This window comes from Camelus dromedarius, chromosome 1 (assembly GCF_036321535.1).
Source record: "Camelus dromedarius isolate mCamDro1 chromosome 1, mCamDro1.pat, whole genome shotgun sequence".
Taxonomy (NCBI): Eukaryota; Metazoa; Chordata; class Mammalia; order Artiodactyla; family Camelidae; genus Camelus; species Camelus dromedarius.
The window spans coordinates 120,049,744-120,068,233 of NC_087436.1; the positions used below are offsets into that span (position 1 = coordinate 120,049,744).

At 60.0% G+C, this 18,490-nt stretch overlaps 1 protein-coding gene and 1 long non-coding RNA gene across 4 annotated transcripts in view; one reads left to right on the top strand and one right to left on the bottom strand.

The window, feature by feature from the left end:
• The window catches only part of SORCS2 (sortilin related VPS10 domain containing receptor 2), a 444,959-nt gene extending 426,983 nt beyond the window's left edge, over positions 1–17,976 (top strand). For 2 of the 3 annotated variants that reach the window (XM_064488331.1, XM_064488336.1), the window contains exons 19-27: positions 4,093–4,279; positions 4,976–5,109; positions 6,194–6,317; positions 7,512–7,624; positions 8,580–8,705; positions 10,460–10,559; positions 11,140–11,242; positions 13,729–13,874; positions 15,553–17,976. In XM_064488331.1, coding sequence (XP_064344401.1) covers positions 4,093–4,279; positions 4,976–5,109; positions 6,194–6,317; positions 7,512–7,624; positions 8,580–8,705; positions 10,460–10,559; positions 11,140–11,242; positions 13,729–13,874; positions 15,553–15,617 — 1,098 coding nt within the window. In that variant the 3' untranslated portion in view covers positions 15,618–17,976. The remainder of the gene's footprint in view (positions 1–4,092; positions 4,280–4,975; positions 5,110–6,193; positions 6,318–7,511; positions 7,625–8,579; positions 8,706–10,459; positions 10,560–11,139; positions 11,243–13,728; positions 13,875–15,552) is intronic. The other variant, XM_031437870.2, reaches the window with a different exon arrangement.
• On the bottom strand, positions 4,189–13,732 carry LOC116148468 (uncharacterized). Its single transcript, XR_010381974.1, has 7 exons — positions 13,433–13,732; positions 11,746–12,685; positions 8,816–11,667; positions 8,342–8,518; positions 5,526–7,057; positions 4,996–5,336; positions 4,189–4,316 (listed from the first exon to the last, which is right to left on the bottom strand). It is a non-coding gene; the product is annotated as an uncharacterized LOC116148468 (long non-coding RNA).
• Positions 17,977–18,490: the final 514 nt, after the last annotated feature.

Consider the following 18,490-nt stretch of genomic DNA (forward strand, 5'->3'; position numbering starts at 1 on the left):
GTTGATGGGGCCTGGCCCTGAGTCATGCTTCGTGCCTCAGGCAGCCCTGGGGTGCTGGAGGTGGGGCTCCATTCGCAGCAGAGGAGTACGAAGCCTCCTGCCCGGCCTGGGACTACACGCAGCCTCCGAGTGGACCCATCTGCCGCCTGGAGCCCCGGGACAGACGTGCAGGGAAAGCAGCCGCATGCTGCCCCCTAGAGGCTGGAATCCCGGCCGCACAGTCACACCCGCGGTTCTTGACTCTTCCAACCGGAGCCAAGTCTGGATTTGCCTGTCAGCCTCCCTCCCTCCCCAGTGGGCTGGGACCCTCGCCCGCAGCATCACAGAGAGATGTGACAGAAAGATGTTCTTGGAAGAAAGAGGCCTCCCACGCACACCACAGTCCAAAAAAGACCACTGGCTCGCTCGTTGGAGCCGTGGGGAAGGAGTGTGTGTGTGGGGTCGGGGTGGGTACACACACACACACACACACACACTGTGCACACGCATGTTCTCACACACACGGCACTTACACACACGTGTTCACACACACAACCACAGACATGTCCACATACCAGCACACGCGTGCACACACACACACTGTGCACACGCATGTTCTCACACACACGGCACTTACACACACGTGTTCACACACACAACCACAGACATGTCCACATACCAGCACACGCGTGCACACACACACACACTGTGCACACGCATGTTCTCACACACACGGCACTTACACACACGTGTTCACACACACAACCACAGACATGTCCACATACCAGCACACGCGTGCACACACACACACACTGTGCACACGCATGTTCTCACACACACGGCACTTACACACACGTGTTCACACACACAACCACAGACATGTCCACATACCAGCACACGCGTGCACACACACACACACACACACACATATACACACACACAGAGGCCAACCCAGGTATGGAAACAGTATGGGATATAGGGGGGCCCAAGGTCTGTAAATATCTAAGAACTGAAACTAAGACCGGATAGGGAAGGCAGAAACACCCGCACAAGCGCGCCCAGCTGACTTTGGCACGGGAGCAACAGCATCTCCGCAGAGGGAGGCTGGGCGTCAGCAGACGAGCATCCAGTGAAAAGGAACCTCGGCCGGAACCTCACACCTGATACAGAAGCAGCTCAAAGTGACCACAGACTTAAACGGAAAACTAGAAACCTTCTAGAAAAAAAGATCGGAGAAGGTATCTGGGCTCTAGGACTCCAGGCAGAGCGTTCTTAGACTTGACACCCAAAGCATCATCCAGGAAGGAAATTTGATAAATTGGACTTTGTCAAAATGTGACACTTCTGCTCTGTGATAGAGCCTGTTAAGATGAAAAGACAGCAACAGAGAAAATATTTACAAACTGCACATCCAATAAGGACTAGTACCCGGAATGTATAAAGAACTCTCGGAACTCAACAGCAAGAAGGCAAGTAATCCAACTAGGAAATGGGCAAGAGACGCGGAGAGATGGTTCACGGAAGAGGAGGTACAGGTGGCGTGTGGACACATGAGGCCGTGTCCAGCATCACTGGCCACCAGGGAGATGCAGATCAGACCCTCAAGGAGGCATCACTACACACCTGCAGGAGTGGCTGAAGTAAAAAAGTGACACCACCACATGCTGGTGAGGATGCAGAGAAACTGCCTCCCTCGAACGTCGCTGATGAGAATGTAAATCGGTACAGCCACTCTGGAGAGCCGGTGGTTCCCTTAAAGACTAAACATGCGACTTCCATAGGATTCAGCAGTTACACACCCGGGCATCTATCCCAGAGAAGCAAAGACTTTGGTTCACAGCAGCTTCATGTGTAATAGCCCCAAACCGGGGACAACCCAGCTGTGCCCGGTGGGCAAGTGGGTGAGCACGCAATGGTACGTCTATCCCACGGGTGCTGCCCGGAAATGAAAAGGAACAGACTATTGACACACCCGCAGCCAGCCTGGGTGAGTCCGGAGAGCTGTACTGCGTGGAGAAGCTCCCCCCAGCGATTCCATATGGTCCGATTCCACTTATACAACATTCTGGAAATGACAAAATGACAGAAATGGAAAACAGGTTAGTGGCTGCCATGGAGTTGGGATGCGAAGCGGGGACCCCATCGATGACTCAGCCGTTCCTTATCTCAAGTGTAACTGTGTGGGTTCCAAGTTGTGATACTGAAGCTGACGAGATGTTAGCACGGGCAAGTGGGTCCCGGGGACATGGTCTCTCGGTGTTATCCCCTACACCTACGTGTGAACTGGCGTTTGGCTGCGTGCAGGACATTTGCGTGTTTCTGAAGTGCTTGGTGGTAAATACACACACACACGCCCTGCATGGAGGCCCCGCGTGAGGGTGGCGGGTGCTAGGTGACTTTGCAGTGTCTCTGTTCTGGCTCCTTCTGTTTGCCATCTGTGTTTTCTCCTTTCCCTGCGTTGACACTGCTACTTTCCTGGTTATGGTGAGGTGCCTTAACCAAGGAAGTGTCTCGACAGGTAAAAGTGCGCCGACCTTAGCCACTCTCAGGCAGGAAGCAGGGACCCCAGGTGGGTGTGGCACCTGCCCGTCCAAGCTGCAGGTCCCACTCAGGCTCCCAGGATGCAGCACAGAAAACCCCTCCCTCCCAGAGCAAGTGGGACTTGAGACCCCTCACTGCCACCCATGAGGCTGCCTTAAATGGAGACAGCACCAGAGCGTGGGCCAGCCTGTGGGTTCTGGACTCGGAGCCTCAGTCTTCCAACCTATAGAATGGGGATAATAGAATTTATACGTGTAAGTGGCTGTTACAATGGTGGCACAAAACTGGGTGGCTTGAAACAACACACATTTCTTCTCTCAGAGTTCTGGAAGCTAGAAATCCAAAATCAAATTGTCGGCAGGGCCAGGGTTCCTCCGGAGGCTCCAAGGGAGGACCCTTTCTGTCTCTGCAGCTTCTGGGGGCTCTGGGGTACCTCCAGTCTCTGCCTCCATTTCACGTGGCTTCTCCTCAGTGCCTCAAATCCCCTCCTTTATCTTATAAAGACCCTAATCACTGGATTTGGGTCCTGTCCAATCTGGTATGACCTCATCTTAATGCATTACATCTGCAAAGACCTGTTTCCAAGTAAGGTGCATTCTGAGGCTTCAAGTGGACATGAGTTGTGGGAGGGGATGGACACTATTCAACCTATGACCCCATATTTGTAAAGAACATCAAATGAACATAATTTATATAAAAGTATTCTTTTATATCAAGTTGTAAGTTTTGGCAGGTGTCAAATAAGAGGGTTGCTAAACAGTAGTGAAGCTGTTTTTCGTTCTTGATCACTAGGAAATGGTTTTCAGGGTGTCCCCGTCGGGTTGGGGTGTCAGGGAGGGGTGATGGGGCAGAGATGAGACTGAATATGAGAACTTCTTGCCACGAAGCTGAAAAAGTTATTGTTTCCCTCACTCAGTTTCCTTTCCCCAACTCTGTGAGGAGAACACGGTTACTGGGAGGAGGATGCTGGTGGCGGGGAGGTGTACAGGGTGATTAGATGGCTTGTGTGGACGGTGAAACGCAGGGAAGAGGCAGCGGTCAGGGGGAGCCCCTCCCTGCACAGACCCCCTACATCCGAGCATCACTCTGGTACCGCAGAGAGTGAGATAAAATTAAAACTCAGAAACCACAGCATCAGAGAGGGAAAAACAATGTTTCCTTAATTTCCTGGGAGACTGGAAGTCTTCAGACATGCAGATCTTTCTAGTCATGATCCTGACACCGTCCGGCAAGTGCGAGGTCCCTCCTCACCCTCCTGGCTCCCGGCTCAGGCCCCAGTGGGCCTCCCTGGGCCCCCGGGCCCACCTCTGCAGTGCCTCCCTGACCCTCTCCCTCGCCCAGCTGGGTCAGCTTTCTGAAATGCAAACCTGGCCCCGGCCCCACCTTAGCCTTCCTTCAGCTTTCACCCCACACCCCAGCTGGGAGCCCCCTGGGCAGAACAGACCCGGTTCTCTGGGGGTCCCAGGCCCACTCGTTCTGAGGAGAGGAGTGAGGGAGTGAACGAGTGAACGAGACCACTGGCCCCTCAGCTTTGCGACCCACTCCTCAGTGGCCCCACGGTGTTTCCTGCAGGGCGATGTCCTGACCACCAAGTACCAGGTGGACCTCGGGGACGGCTTCAAGGCCATGTACGTGAACCTCACATTGACTGGGGAGCCCATCCGGCACCGCTACGAGAGTCCTGGCGTCTACCGCGTCTCTGTCAGGGCCGAGAACATGGCAGGCCGCGACGAGGCGGTGCTCTTTGTACAGGTCAACCGTAAGTCCATCGCCCCTTTGAGGCCAAGCGTCACACCCTGTGAAAGAGAGACCGGGTCCTTGGGGAAGCACAGGGAGCCCGGGGCAGGGAGACAGGCAGGCTGGGCTCGAGTCCACACCCCCAGTGGTCTGCGCAGCAGTAAGGGGGGGGTGGTGGTGGTCATGGTTGTAGTGATAGTGATGGTGGTGCTGCTTATTGTCCCCACTGATGATGGTGGTGGTGGTGGTGGTGGTGATGGTGATTATAATGGTGATGGTGGTGGTGATGGCGATTATAATGGTGATGGTGGTGGTGATGGTGATTATAATGGTGATGGTGGTGGTGGTGGCGATGGTGATGGTGATGGTGATGGTGATTATAATGGTGATGGTGGTGGTGATGGTGATTATAATGGTGATGGTGGTGGTGGTGGCGATGGTGATGGTGATGGTGATGGTGATTATAATGGTGATGGTGGTTACGATGGTGGTGATGGCGATTATAATGGTGATGGTGGTGGTGATGGTGATTATAATGGTGATGGTGGTGGTGATGGTGGTGATGATGGTGGTGATGGAGTTGATGGTGGTGGTGGAGATGGTGGTCGTGATGACGGTGATGAACATTGTGAGGTTGGTGGTGACAGTGACAATAAGCAGCCTGTGATGGCCAGTGCCCCGATCCCCCCTACCCCTAACCTTTTCCTGGCCCCTGCAGCCCCCCTGCAGGCCCTCTACCTTGAAGTGGTTCCTGTCATTGGCGTGAACCAGGAAGTGAACCTCACAGCTGTGCTGCTGCCCCTGAACCCCAACCTCACCGTCTTCTACTGGTGGATCGGTCACAGCCTGCAGGTATGCTGGCCCCGGGCCCCTGGCCATCCCTCCTTCCTGCAGGCTCCCACTTGGGGCAGATAGTGGGACAGGCACTGCCCTCCATGTTGGGCAGGACACAGTGGGTGACATCGTGGAGCTGAGGCAGGCGCACCCTAACCCTTCCTCCCCCTTGAGCAGCTGTGTGGGGTCCGGCTGTGTCCAAGTGTGGTGGACGCAGGAGGTATAGGATCAGACTCTGCCTTTTCCTGGGAAAGACATGTGAACAGAGTAGGTGACCGAATTAGGGTGTGGCAAGGGTCACAGGAAGGGGGCAGGTGACCCATCTGAGAGCTCCAGGGGAGACAGGCCATTTCAGGTTTGAGCGTGGGGGTGGTCAGGGAAGGCGTCATGGAGGAGGGGGTCACTAGGGCTGGGCCCAACTTCAGAAGCCTCACCCAGGGCTGTGGGTTGTGTCCTGTAAGCAGTGGGGAGCTGAGGACAGAAGCCTGGTGGGAGGGGCCTTGAGACCCCAAGGGGGCATCCTTCCTTCATTCTGCACTGCTGCTCTGCACCTCCAGTCAGAAAGTCCCCAAACAGCGGCAGAGAGCCCAGACGGGAGGGGCTGTGTTTCCCTAGAAAGAGGAGGGCTGAGGGAGGGGCTCCGGCCCTGGTTCCAGTCGCAGCTGGGCCACTTCCAGCTGAGCTCCTGGGGCCGGTCACCGCATCTCCCAGAGCCTCAGTCTCCCGTCTGCAAGGTCTGAGCTGGTATTGACACCCAGTCCTGATGTGTGTGCCCCCTGGCTCTGGGGTCCGAGGAAGAAGGGGCCACGCCCAGCTGAGTGAGGGGGCGGGACGATGAAAGGGATGGGGAGGGCGCCCAGCCCGCAGCCACATGGGCCCCCGACACTGGCTATAGGGAGGGTCTTGGGGCCTCTGGAGGGGAGGGGCGACTGGGAGACTCCTGTTCGTGCTGGGAGCCTAGAACCAGGCCCTCCCCATGCCCCCAGGTGCCCACGTCCTGATGAGAGTCGGGGGAGTGCGTGTCCTCAGTGCGGCCCTGGGCAGCAGACTGACTGCGGGGCCCACTGTTCAGCCTGGCCCTGATCCCTGCTTGTGCCCGCAGCCCTTGCTTTCCCTGGAGAACTCTGTGACGACACGGTTTGGGGACACAGGGGACGTGCGTGTGACGGTGCAGGCCGCCTGCGGGACCTCGGTGCTGCAGGACTCCAAGGTGGTCCGCGTGCTGGGTGAGTCCCTCCACCCGCCCTGGGACGGGCAGCGTATCCCCTCCTTCTCAGGCGCCTCAGCGTGGGGGCGGGCCGGGCAGAGGGGCTGGCGTGTGCAGCTCTGCCGCCCCTGGCCTCCCTCGGCACTCACGCAGCTGAGGGACGTCAGAAGGCCCCCCCCGCAACAACAGGGCCGGGACTGGCACCGGACCGCCTGCCTCCCAGGAGCCAGGCCCGAGGACTGTCACGTGACTGTCTGACCTTAGGAGGACTCATGATGCCGACGTGGTCGAGCGTCCTGTTGAGCCTGGGTCCCCTTGCTCTGTGCTCACGGGGGCTCCACGCCCCTCCTGGGGGGAGACATTCACAATGAATGGACAAGACCCTCCCCGCCCAGTGTCATGTTGCTGTTGTCACACCCGTAAAACCTCATTTCACGTTAAAAACAGCCTCTCCTGTGGACAGCAGACATCAGTTAAATATTTGCCCCCACCCGTTCCTTCATTCACAAACACGTGCACCCCTGGCCCTGAGCCCTGAAGCAATCATCTCCACCGCACGGCAAGATGCTGAGTTCATAGTTCACAGCACACTTGTGCCTTGCGCTGCTCATCCCCGCAAAGCCTCCGTCTTCACAAAGGAGGACACAGAGGCTCAGGAGCTAAATGGAGAGATTACAGTGAGCTCTGAGGCTCCTGGTGCAGGGGTCGCTTCACCACCCGCTGCTGGTGGTCCTAGAATAGGTGTCTGAGTTGGGGACCCTGGGAAATGAGAGAGAAAGAGAAGGTGGGGCCTCTGCTCTCAGGGGACTCTTATTCCATTGGGGGGACCAGCCCAAAGTCCGTGGACCCCTGAGGGACGGGAGGCCAACCTCGTAGGGTGTGTCTGCCCTTGCGAGTTGATGGGGCAGGTTTCACGGGGCAGGTCTCACAGGCTGGCGCGTGCCGGGCGCCCTCCCAGGTCAGTGCCGTGCCCTCACCACCCCATCTCTGTGCCCTTGTCGTTGTATTATTACTAAACGGCAGCCAGTGACATGGGTCTGCCTGGGACAGCTGCTGGTGCACAGACAGGGAGGAATCTTGTTTTCCAAAAGTGGGCCACAGGGTCCAAACCCAGGACCAGTCCCAGGCCGTCCAGGGGTGTGGCCACCCTCCACGGAGGAAGCAGAGCCGGGTGCCCGGAACTGACCAGATCCCCGTCTCTGCTTCTTCCCAGATCAATTTCAGGTGGTGCCTCTGCAGTTTTCCAAGGACCTGGACGCCCACAATCCCAACACCCCTGAGTGGAGAGAGGACGTTGGCCTGGTGGTGTCCCGACTCCTCTCCAAGGTGCCCCCCGCCCACCAGCGGCAGAGCCACTTCAGCACCTATGGGCTGTGGGTGCCTCAGAGAAGCTGGGGTGGGGCCGGAGGCCCCAGGGCAGGGCAGGGGAGGACAGGTGGGCTGCCCTGCAGTTCCAGTGATCTGGCCTTCAGGGCGGCTGACGACAGTGTTTGGAAGCCATTTAGGGCCGCTTACCTGGCCCTGGAGGACACATAGCTGGACTGTCACTTTGCAGGGTAGGGACATGACTGCTCCCTCCATGCACATCTAGTGAGCACCAGCTGCTTGCCCAAGACACAGCTGCTGTCCCTCAATGGTCCAGAATCTCTTTAAAGTGATTTTCATTGATTCACTGGGTTTCTCTCCTGGGCTGCATACTCGCTATGGAGCGAGGACTCAGGGTGATTGGTATCTTCCGGGAGCTCACAGAAAGCAAAGGCCGTGCGTCAGGCCCTCGAAGCCCTTGGCCCTCAAGCCCCCTAGAGTCATCTAAGGCTGTCGCAGGCTGAGGCCCACCCCGACCATGCCGCCCTTTGGCCCATTAATAATGCTGGTAACATTGTCCTGGGCATTGAAGGATGAACAGGAGTTTGCCAGATGAATGTGCATGGAGTGGGACTTCCAGGAGGCAGAGGGACCTGCATAAGCTTTGTGGGTTGAGAGAATTATATGCTCAGGAGTCCTGACCCCTAGGAAGATGTCGCCAGGGAGGGGCCTGCTCACCTTGGCCACCGTGTGAGGAATGAACTGCAGGGGTGGGCCTGGCCGAGCAGAGGCTGATGTGGAGGCAAAAGGCTGAGGGACACCTCAGGATGCTGGGACCATCCCCATGGTGTGCAAGGGTCAGGCATGGCTGGGACTTAATAGGCCAAGTAGGGAGAGAGGGTGTTCCTGGGGGCCCTGGAGTGTGGCAGGGGACAGAGAAGGCAGGCGATCAGAGTGGCTCTCTGTGTCCCCGCAGGAGACCAGCATCCCTGAAGAGCTGCTGGTGACCGTTGTAAAGCCGGGGCTGCCCACCTCGGCCGACCTGCATGTGCTCCTGCCCCCTCCCAGGCCCACGAGGAAGAGGAGCCCCACAGGCGACAAGGTACCTGTGGCCACCGGACTGCGGTCCTCCCTCCGCCCACCGCTGAGGGTCTGGTGGTCATCCCCACAAGCAGGGGGACCTCAGAGGCTCACCGTCACGTAAAAGCTTACCTCTGGCCCATCACTGTCGGATGCAGGCAGCCCGCCCTCCACCCCCTTGTGGCTACAGCCTCTGGCCTCCAAGGTCACAGTGATGTGGAAATAGGGGGGGACCAGGGAACCAGGCTCGATGAATTCCCAGGGGGCGTGCCAGCTCAGCTGGCCGCACCACCCCCACCTCACAGCAAGGGCCACTGGAAAGTGGGCAGACACCGTCCAGGAGACCCCCCGGGCATGGATTCCAGGACAGAGCAGAAACCAGCCCCCATCCAGCTGAGCTGGAGACTCGACCATGAATCAGAAGCACTGCACGCCTTCTAGGGAGGCTGTACTTCCTTAACAAGCAGACAGTAACTAGCGCAGGCGAGCGCGTGGAGGAGCCGTCCCCTTGTTCACTGCTGGGGAGGGTCATGTAAAAGGTGCGGCCACCATGGAAACGGTCTGGCGGGTCTCCAAACCGTTCAGCACAGAGTTACCGTGTGACACGCAGCCCCAGCCCCGGGTGTACCCGAGAAAGCTGGAAATGTGTGTCCACACGCACGCGTGCGCGCCGAGGTTCATGGCGACGTCAGTCATAACATCCCCGAGGTGGAAACAACCCAAATGCCCCCCCACAGATAAGAGGATAAGCAGAAGGTGACCACACCGCGGACTATTATTCAGCCGCAGAAGGGGTGAAGTTCTACTACCTGCTGCAACTCGGATGAGCCTCGGACACACGACGCTCAGGGAAAGAACGCCGGGACAGAAAGCCACAGATCGTGTGGTTCCATCTGTATGAAATGTGCAGCCCGGCAAACCCACAGGGACAGCGGGACAACAGGAAGCTAGGGGACCCCTCCGGGCCACGAGGGCAAGGGCAGAACCAGGGGTCTTCCAGATCCTTCAAGTCTGGGGCTGGTGGCTTCTTGTTTACACGGTCCCTGACTCAGGACCATCGGTCCCGTGAGCCGGGAACAGTCCTCGTGGAATGGCAGGTGCTACCACGCTGCTCAGGGAGGCGGTAAGCAGAGGCCCCCCCAGGCATGTCCTCCCGAGGCCCTGGACCGGCAGCCGCGGGGACCGCCATCCTTCTGAGGGCCTCCTTCCCCAGCACCTCTGCACCCACCCGTGCAGAAGGGTGACACCTGACACCCACCTGGGCTGATAGGTTCCCTTCTGAACACCCCTTGTGAGTTGCCAACCAGCTGGGCGCCCCAGAGGCCAGCTGCTCCCCTGCACATGATCCAGCAACGGCACCTCCCGGGGCTTCTCCGCCTCGGGTGTGGGGTCACTCGCCTGCCTGGGTCACCTGTCCTGTCCCCATCTTGTCCTCTTCTTGGTCTTCTACCTCCAAGAAGCCTTTTCTGATGACGTCCGGGCTTGGGGGCCTCCTGGAACATCCCTGGGTTTCCCCAACTCCATGGTCCGGACTGAACTGAACCTCTCTGAGGGCAGGGCCCCGTCTGGGTCACCTCGCGTCCCATTGTAGGTTCTTGGTGAGAGCTGGCTGGTGGCCAGCATTCCCATTTTATGGCTGAGGCGACTGAGGCCAAGCAAGGCTGAGTGGCCCTCCCAGGCCCACGGCACAAGAGAGTTGGGGTGGACGTCTGTCCGGCTGTCCTGCTCCCCCGGATGGGTCTCTGAGGCCCCCACACCCCCTCTCTGTGCTTTCAGAGGCTCACGGCCATCCAGCAGGCGCTGAACGCACAGAAGATCAGCTTCCTTCTGCGAGGTGGGGTCCGGGTCCTGGTGGCCATGAGGGACGTGGACACAGGTGAGAGGCCTGGCCTGGGCTCGCCCTGCAGGGTGGGTGCGCGTGCGTCCCGGCCCCTCGGACAATGCCCGTCACTGTGGGGGGGAGCAGAGGGCCCCCTCCGCAGCCCACATGCTCCTCCTGGCTGGGTGGTCGCCCCGGTTGAAACCCGGCCAGACTGAAGGGCCCCACTGTCCCTCCTGGCAGAGGCAACACGGAGCTTTTGTTTTCGTTTGTCTCTGCCCCCGCCCCCATGGACTGTCCTCCCCTCTGCGGGGCAAGGAGCTTCGCAGAAGCTGCAGGGCTGCCTTCTGCTCCTGTGAAGAGCCCTGCCCGCACAGTGCAGGTCTGGGCGGAGGAGTTCCGGCCGTCGCAGGCGTGTGGCCAGGGCTGGGGTTTACACAGCGGGAGACCTGGGGGCCAGGGCGGGGTTTCCTCCAAGGCCGCAGCTGCAGAGCGTGACCCCTCATCCTGTAAAATCTGCCCACACTTCCCAGCCACACCCAGGCCTGAAGAACCTGCCAGATCAGGGGAGCCGTCCTCCCAGCTAGGGAGGCCGCGGGGTGCCACGGTGACCGCTAACGGCCTGCTTTGTTCTCAGATTCTCCGAGGCTGGGAGGAGGTGGCGGCTACTGGGCGGTGGCAGTCCTCTTTGTCATCGGGCTCTTCGCGGTGGGGGCCTTCATCCTCTACAAGTTCAAAAGGCAAGGCTTCCCTCCCTGGGCTGATCTTGAGCCTTGGGCTCAACTTCCCAGCAGGGCCTCAGAGGGTCGTGAGGGCCTGTGGTGGGCTGTGGGTGGGGAGGGGCCTTGTCTGGACCCCTCCCTGGTTCCATCCTCCTCTCTTCTCCACCCACTGAGGCCACGCCCATTTGACGGATGAGGAAACCCAGGCTCAGAGAGGTTAAACAACGTGCCCAGGGCCACAAAGCTGAGGAGGAAGGAGTAGGGGTCCGACCTCGGGCTGTGCCCCTCCACGCTTTCTCCATCACTCGTCCACCCCGTCTCCCTGAGAGCTCCTGCATCCAGACAGAGGGGCTGCACAAGGACCCCCAGGGTGGGAGGGGCGGGGTAGCAAGTCATCAGGAGGGGTTGCAGTGCCTCTCTTCCCCTCTGACCTTGGTCTGCATCTGTAAAATGGGTTTAGTAACCCACTGTGCTGGAACTACTTGTGGGCACCTCCAAGGGGCTGGTGAATTTGAACTCACCTGGATTCTGGACCTGGGAATGAGCATAACAGCCAAGCAGTGTCACCAGACTTACTTCCTGCAAAATGCAGTGGCGAGATCTGACCCCACTGTTTCTCCCCGTCTTGCTGGTTCAGCTCCAGCGGCCTCAGGGTCTCCCTGGGCGAGCGCGCCCTTGGGGACAATGGAGAAACTCAGCTCATTCTCTACTCCATGCTCCTCTGAGGCCAAGGGTCCCTCCTCCAGCCCACTCTTCCCTCAGCCCTGGACCCTTCTGGGGCTCTGTCCTCAAGCACCCTTGACTCTGAGTAACAGCCCCCAACCTGTGGGGCAGCCCAGACGGCCGTAGGTCTGGGTCAGCATCGAAGACCCCATTCTACCCGCTGCTGACCAGCTCTGTGGCCCCTGCCATTCTCTTCCCCTCCCTGAGCCTCAGTTTCCTCATCTGTAAAAGAGGACTAAGTAGGGGGGAGGGGAGGGGTGGGGGGGCAGGAGCAGACGCAGCCCCCCAGCCCCTGCAGGCACCCTACGATGCCCTCCTCCCTTGTCACCACGCGTCTGAGACCCAGCTCAGGCTCGGCCGACGCAGGCCCCGGGTGTGGGGGTCCCCAGGGTCTGAGAACAGGTTAGGTGCCGCCTCCCAGGTCAGAGCCTTATTGGAGGCAATGGCTGGAGGCCAGAGTTGCCCCCTCCCCTGCCCCTTTCTCTTTCTCCTCCGACCTCAGTTTGGGTGCAGATGCCCATTTGGGCTTCCCCAGGCGCACTTTGAGGGTTGCAGGGCGGCAGGAACTGCCCGGGAAGCGGAAGGCAGGCCTGGCAGGTTGGGGGAATGGGGCAGGATTTTGGTCTCTTTAAATGGCGTTCTTCAGACCCTCTGAGGGCTGGACTGCAGTTTCCACAAATTGCTTCGGATTTATCGCGTGCAGCATAAAGGGTCCAGAGGGAAACTGCTGCCATGCATCTGGAGGAGGGGGAAGGAGGAGGAAGGGGAGGACCTTGAGTCAGGCCCAGAAGAGAGAGGGGAGGGTGTAAGTGGCCAGCCTGGTGCCCCGTGCACTGAGGGCTTAGTACTGAGTTAGTCATTCGGGGGGAGGGGGGAGGTGGAGAGGAGGCGGCTGCCGTGGAAACAGTGGAGCACAATTATGGGGTAAGTGCGCTCCCCTGGAGCACTAGGTCCCCCAGGGCAGGAGAGCAGAGCAGACAGGAGCTGGGCAGCAGAGAAATGCCCCAGCTGTCCTGAGGCTTTAGGCTCTGACATGGCCTGTGGAGCCCAGAGAGATGGGCTTTCCTGGTTGGCATATCAGCCGGCATGGGCTGGGCCTGGCTGCATAAGAACTAGCCCCCAAGTCTCAGAGGTTTACAGCCACCAAGTACCACAGTCCCCTGGGACCAATCACAGCCCCACCCACCCTGGGGCCTGGGTGTGCATCCTGCCATCTAAATATTTCCAGAAAACTGTCAATGTTTGGTTCTCCCACTAGAGTCTTAGTTCCCACATCTGTAAAATGGGGCCATTTGCTCCAACTAACTGGGATGTTGGACATAAAGGAGCCTGGCCCAGGGGGCCCTGAGCCCCATCCCAGCTCTCCTCTCCCTGTGCCCCTGGAGAGGAGGGAACGGGAGGACAACACAGCCCTGGGACCCAGACAGGACTCAGCAAAGTCCTCTCAGAGCCAGTCAGTGTCCTGTGCTGCCTGGGAACACATACCTGCCAACCCAGCCAGAGCTCAGGACGTGGCTTTCCCAGAGGTGCCAGGTGACAGGGACATGAAGGAGGATAAACTACCCTCTCCCTGCAGCGTGCTCTCAGAGGAGACAGATGGACAGTGAGCACTCCACTTGCTGGGAGCTCACAGGAGGGAGGGCTTCCTGGAGGAGGTGGCTTGGAGCAGAGGCAGGGCAGGAGACAGACCCAGGAGCTTTGTCAGCACCAGGCACAGGGGTGGTTTGGGGCCCGCAGGGCAGCGTCCTGGGCAGAGCCCTGAGCCACACCTCTGCCCACAGGAAACGCCCCGGCAGGACCGTGTATGCCCAGATGCACAACGAGAAGGAGCAGGAAATGACCAGCCCCGTGAGCCGCAGCCAGGGCGCGCAGAGCGCCATCCAGGGTGAGGGGTTAATAGATGATGACCTCCACCCACAGACTCTAGGTAACGCCCGCCCCGAAACCCGCCTCCCTGCCCGCCCGTGTCCCCCCCGCCGCCTTCTGACCTGGGGCCAGGCAGACCCTGCGATGTGTCCTCTCTGTCCGACGAGGTGATGACCAGAGCCCTGGGGCTGCTGTGGGGACTAAATCAGACCTGTGGACGCCTGTGTATTGCTGTCCTTCTATCCTTTCACACCTGTACCTGGTGTCCCTGGAACCGTGAGAGGTGGAAATTGCCATCCTCACCTCTTAAATGGCTGGAGGTGAGGCTCAGAGAGGTGTTGTCAGTCACCCAGGAGGCACAGCAGGACAGTGGCTGGCCTTGGATCCAAACCCAGGCCGGCCTGGCCCCGAAGCCCGGGTCCCACAGTTTCTCCCGAGAGTGGTCAAGGAGCAGACCCCCGCCCTTCCTCTGGCTCCCCGACCTTGGTGGGATCCCTGACTGTTGGCACAATGGCCCCATCATCCCTTCCCCCACCAGCCCAGCTGAGATCCTCAGACCAGTGGATCTGTAGCCCCTCGAACACAATAACCCCTCACTCCACACCAGGAGCAGGCCCAGTGACCCCCAACACGATCTGATGACCAACCTGGGAGGCAGGCACTGGCCGTGTGTCCGCTTGACAGATGAGACAGCCGAGGTTCAGAACGGCCACTCAACCTCCCCGAGTCCCTCGTGAGGTGGAGCCAAAGCCTGTGCCCCTCCCCCAGGCTGCAGCCCCAGGCTCAGGGCAGCTCCCTGCACATCCCCAAGGACCCCTCTGCCCCATCCCTCTGCCGCCCCGGGCAGGGGTGGTTGGAGAGCCTCCGGCATGGCCCGGCCCCCACCTTCATCAGGTGGTGTCACACCCCACATGAGAGGTGGCAGCTGAGGCTCCCTGTGGACCCAGGCTTCCCAAGCCTGGGCAGAGGGGTGGGCGTCCTGGGAAGACAGGAGTTCCGCTCTCCTGCCCCCGCAGCTGTTTGCTGAGAGCCCCCAAGAGCAATAATAGTAATAATAGTGCATTGTTTACTGGAGCACTTGGCCTGCTCCAGGCCCTGCCCAAATCCGCAGGTGCAGTTCCCTGCTGGGCCCCATCACAGTCTTTCAGAGGAGGCACCATTACTGTCCCCAAGTTACAGATGACAAAACTGAGGCCGCCAGGTGATGGGCCTTAATGAGGGCTCACCCGGCAACTGGGGCTCATGACCCCGTACCCCCGCAGCCTCGCTGGATGCTCTCGGCTGCTTCCTCCACCCCTGATGTCAGATCTCAGCCAGGACCCCCAGCTAACCCTGGCGTCTCTGACCCTGACTGTGCCCTTCTCTCTCCCGCCGCCTCCCGGGGCCTCGCCTGGCCGTGCCACCCTGCAGCACCCCCCACCAGGGGGGGACCCGGCCCCTCCTACATCCCCCTGCTGCCGATGCCCAGGGCGGCCTCCCTGCAGGTCAGTGGGTGTGGTGGGTGGCAGCCTCACCCCCAGTGGCCCTCTGGGTCCACTGCTTGTGACAACACCGGGAGATCCCACCCTCAGGCACCCGCCCAGGAAGCCCAGAGACCCTCACCACCTCCTCACCTGCGTCCAGGCACGACCCGCGCACACTGGCTGAGGCCACACTGTGTCCCGCACGGCCCTCCGTCTCTTTCTGGCCCTGCGGCCTAGGGTGGGCGTGTGTTCATGCCCGCGTCTCTGTGTTTCCAGGGAACCACTCCGGTGTGGTCCTGAGCATCAACTCCCGGGAGATGCACAGCTACCTGGTGAGCTGATGCACCAGAGGCCCACGCCCAGAACTCTCTCCAGTCTGTCGCTTCATCCCCTGCGGAGAGCACAGGACCACACATGCCCCCGGCACTGGGGCTGGGACTGGCACCCCCTCAGAGACCTCGGAAAAGACACCTCCAGCTGCGCCCACGCAAGGCGACAGATGCCCCCTCTGTCCAGTTAAAGCCCGCCCAGCCCGCGGACACATGCGGACCCGCCGGCTCCCACCCTCCCTGGACACAGGCCCATGGCGCCGCCCGGCTGCACCCCCCCCCCCAAACCCTGGTCACTCCTCTGTCCTCAGCCACCCTGGCTGCCCACACCACATCACCCCAGCCAAGGCTGGGCCCAGCTCCTCACGCCGAGGCTGGGCCCCCCTGGAGCCTGGGATAAGAGCCTGCTGGGCTGCCTGCACTCTCAGAACCACAGACCCACCCGGCCCTGCACCGCGGGCTCCTGTCCCTGCAGAGGGACACTGCAGCCCTGCTTTCCTCCTCACAAACCCTAGGAAGGCGGCTCCTGCCCGCATGGCGTCTCTCTGCAGGGCATCCACCCCTCCAGAATCCAGTCCCTCCCGCTGTCCCTCCAGTTTTTAAACTGCAGATAATGTAAATACCTCTCTAGGTAGCTGTTTGCGTTTGGTGGGGAGGGTTTTTTCAACTTCCTATTTTTATCGCCAGGCAATAGCCCCATTCTCGGGAACCCGTTTCTAGAACACCCAGGGATGCTCCTCAGCCTCTCCTGGGAGCCTTGTCTCCCGGAGCCCACCGGGCAAAGGCTCTCCCTGGCCCCCACTTTCCCCACCCTCCCTCCCCTTTGGGGGCCCACGGGGGTCCAAGGGAGCCAGTGCCTGCACTTCTGCAGGCAGCCAGTAGGTGGCGCCCTCGAGCACGTTTCCCGACGGTGGGCCCCGCGTCTTAGTGGGCACGGGGTGGGGGGGGGGGCGCGGCCTCTGGAAGGGCGGAGTGTTCTGTGCTTCCTCATAGTTTGAGGGGCGCGGGTAGAAACCCAGGAACCAGAAGAGGTTTAGGACGCAGAGCTGGAAGGGCCACCAGGAGTGTGCCCCTCCTTTTGAAGATGCAGAAACTGAGGCCCAGAGAGGGAGTGACTTTCCCAAGGTCACACAGCAAGACAATTAGCAGAGGCACCCCAGGAACCAGCCCTCTGCTCCCCGTGCAGTGCGAGTCTGGTCACTCCCAGATGCTTAGATTCAGGGACCCCAGGAGTATACGGGGGCGGGTTTTCACCTTTTGCCTTGAAACTGAAAATCAGGACCCCCTGCTCCCCCCACTCCTCTCCCCCAGGCTGGGCTTCCAGGTGGTCGGGGCCTTCCCCTCAGCGGCGGGGAAACCACAGCCCAGGCTAGGAGCCCGCTGGCCGCGGTGAGTCCAGAATGAAGTCTAGGGGACGCTAACCCACCTCCTTAGAGAAGAAGCAGGGCCTGGGGGGGGGGGAGGACCCGGGGATGGATCCTCACGCCCAGGGCCGCCCCACACGCAGGAGTCTCTCAGTCTTTGTGGAGTTGGGGGGAGTCCCTGGAGCCCAGCCCCCTGGGGTCACACGTGGGGACTCAGAGCAACTCTGAGACCAGCTCGCAAGGGGTCACTGCAGGTCACAGGGGCAGGCGCAGAGACATCCCCCTCCCCACCCTGCCTGCCCCAACCCTGCAGATCACACCTGGCAAGTTGTCCTCAAAACCCTCCTTGGGGAGGGGCTGGGGCAGGGGACCTGAGACCGGAGCTGGGGGTCTGTGTGGGAAGAGGCTGGATTTTCAGGGCCCTTGCCTGCTCCCTGCCCGCCTGCAGTCTCCAGACACACCTTAGTAAACCTTGTGTCCGGCCGCACACCCAACCCGGCCTGTCTGGTGAGCGGCGGACCAGGGTCAGACGCCCATCAGGACCGTCCGGCACGGAGTCCCTGGGACACAGCCCCCAGCTCGCCTGGGCCTGCGGGTGGCAACCCCTTGGACCTCCCCAGACCCTCTGCTCCGTCTCTCGCTGTTTGGGTGGGGTTTCTCCTTAGCTCTTTGTATTTTTCTTGTATTTTATGTTATTATTTCTATTAAAAACCTTTTGGGGGAAGAGTTGGCATCTATAACCTTACACTTTTCCTGCCCTGTAACCATATAGATGGACACGTAGGTCTGCGGGGTCATCTGGTTACACGTTTGAGGGTCTATCTGACGTGCAGGGACCCCCGGGCACCCGGGCGCGAGCCGGCACCTGCTGTGGGCAGCTGATGTTCCATTCCACCAGGTCGAGCCCAGACTCCGTATATGCACATACAGAGAGGCGATCAATTCTTTCTTACTTTTCCTTTTTAAAAATCAATAAATAATTTGTGATGCTTTTAACAAAGATTAAATGAATATGATCAGTGTTTGCCTTATTATAATGCTGTTTGTAAACCTTTCCCTGAACACACACACACCCTGGCCCCAGAACCTGGGACCAGGGACTCCGAGCAGGGCTGGGAGCAGGAAGGGGGCCATGACACTGACCGTCTCAGTTGCTGGATCCAGAACGTGCCACCTGCAACGTGGTAATGTCACCGCGTCCTCACATACTTCCCCCAGCGTGGCTCACTTCCCCCGATGGCCGGCGGAGGGGCCCCGGGGCGCAGCCACGGGCCCGGGGAGGCACGGAGGCCTCTGCAGCGAGAGGAGCCAGGAGCTGGAGGGCAAGCCCCGTCGTGGTCAGCGGGCGGCCTTTGCCCTGACGGGGAGCCCTCGGGTTTGGGAAAGCTGCTCCAGGAGGCCCTCTACGTGGCTGCATAGGAAAAAAGAAGGGGCCTGCTCCGCACACCTGGAGTGGCGGCCTTCTGTTTCTGGCTTCGCACTTGGTGTCTGAGGGGGACGGGGGCAGGTGAGTGTGGCCCG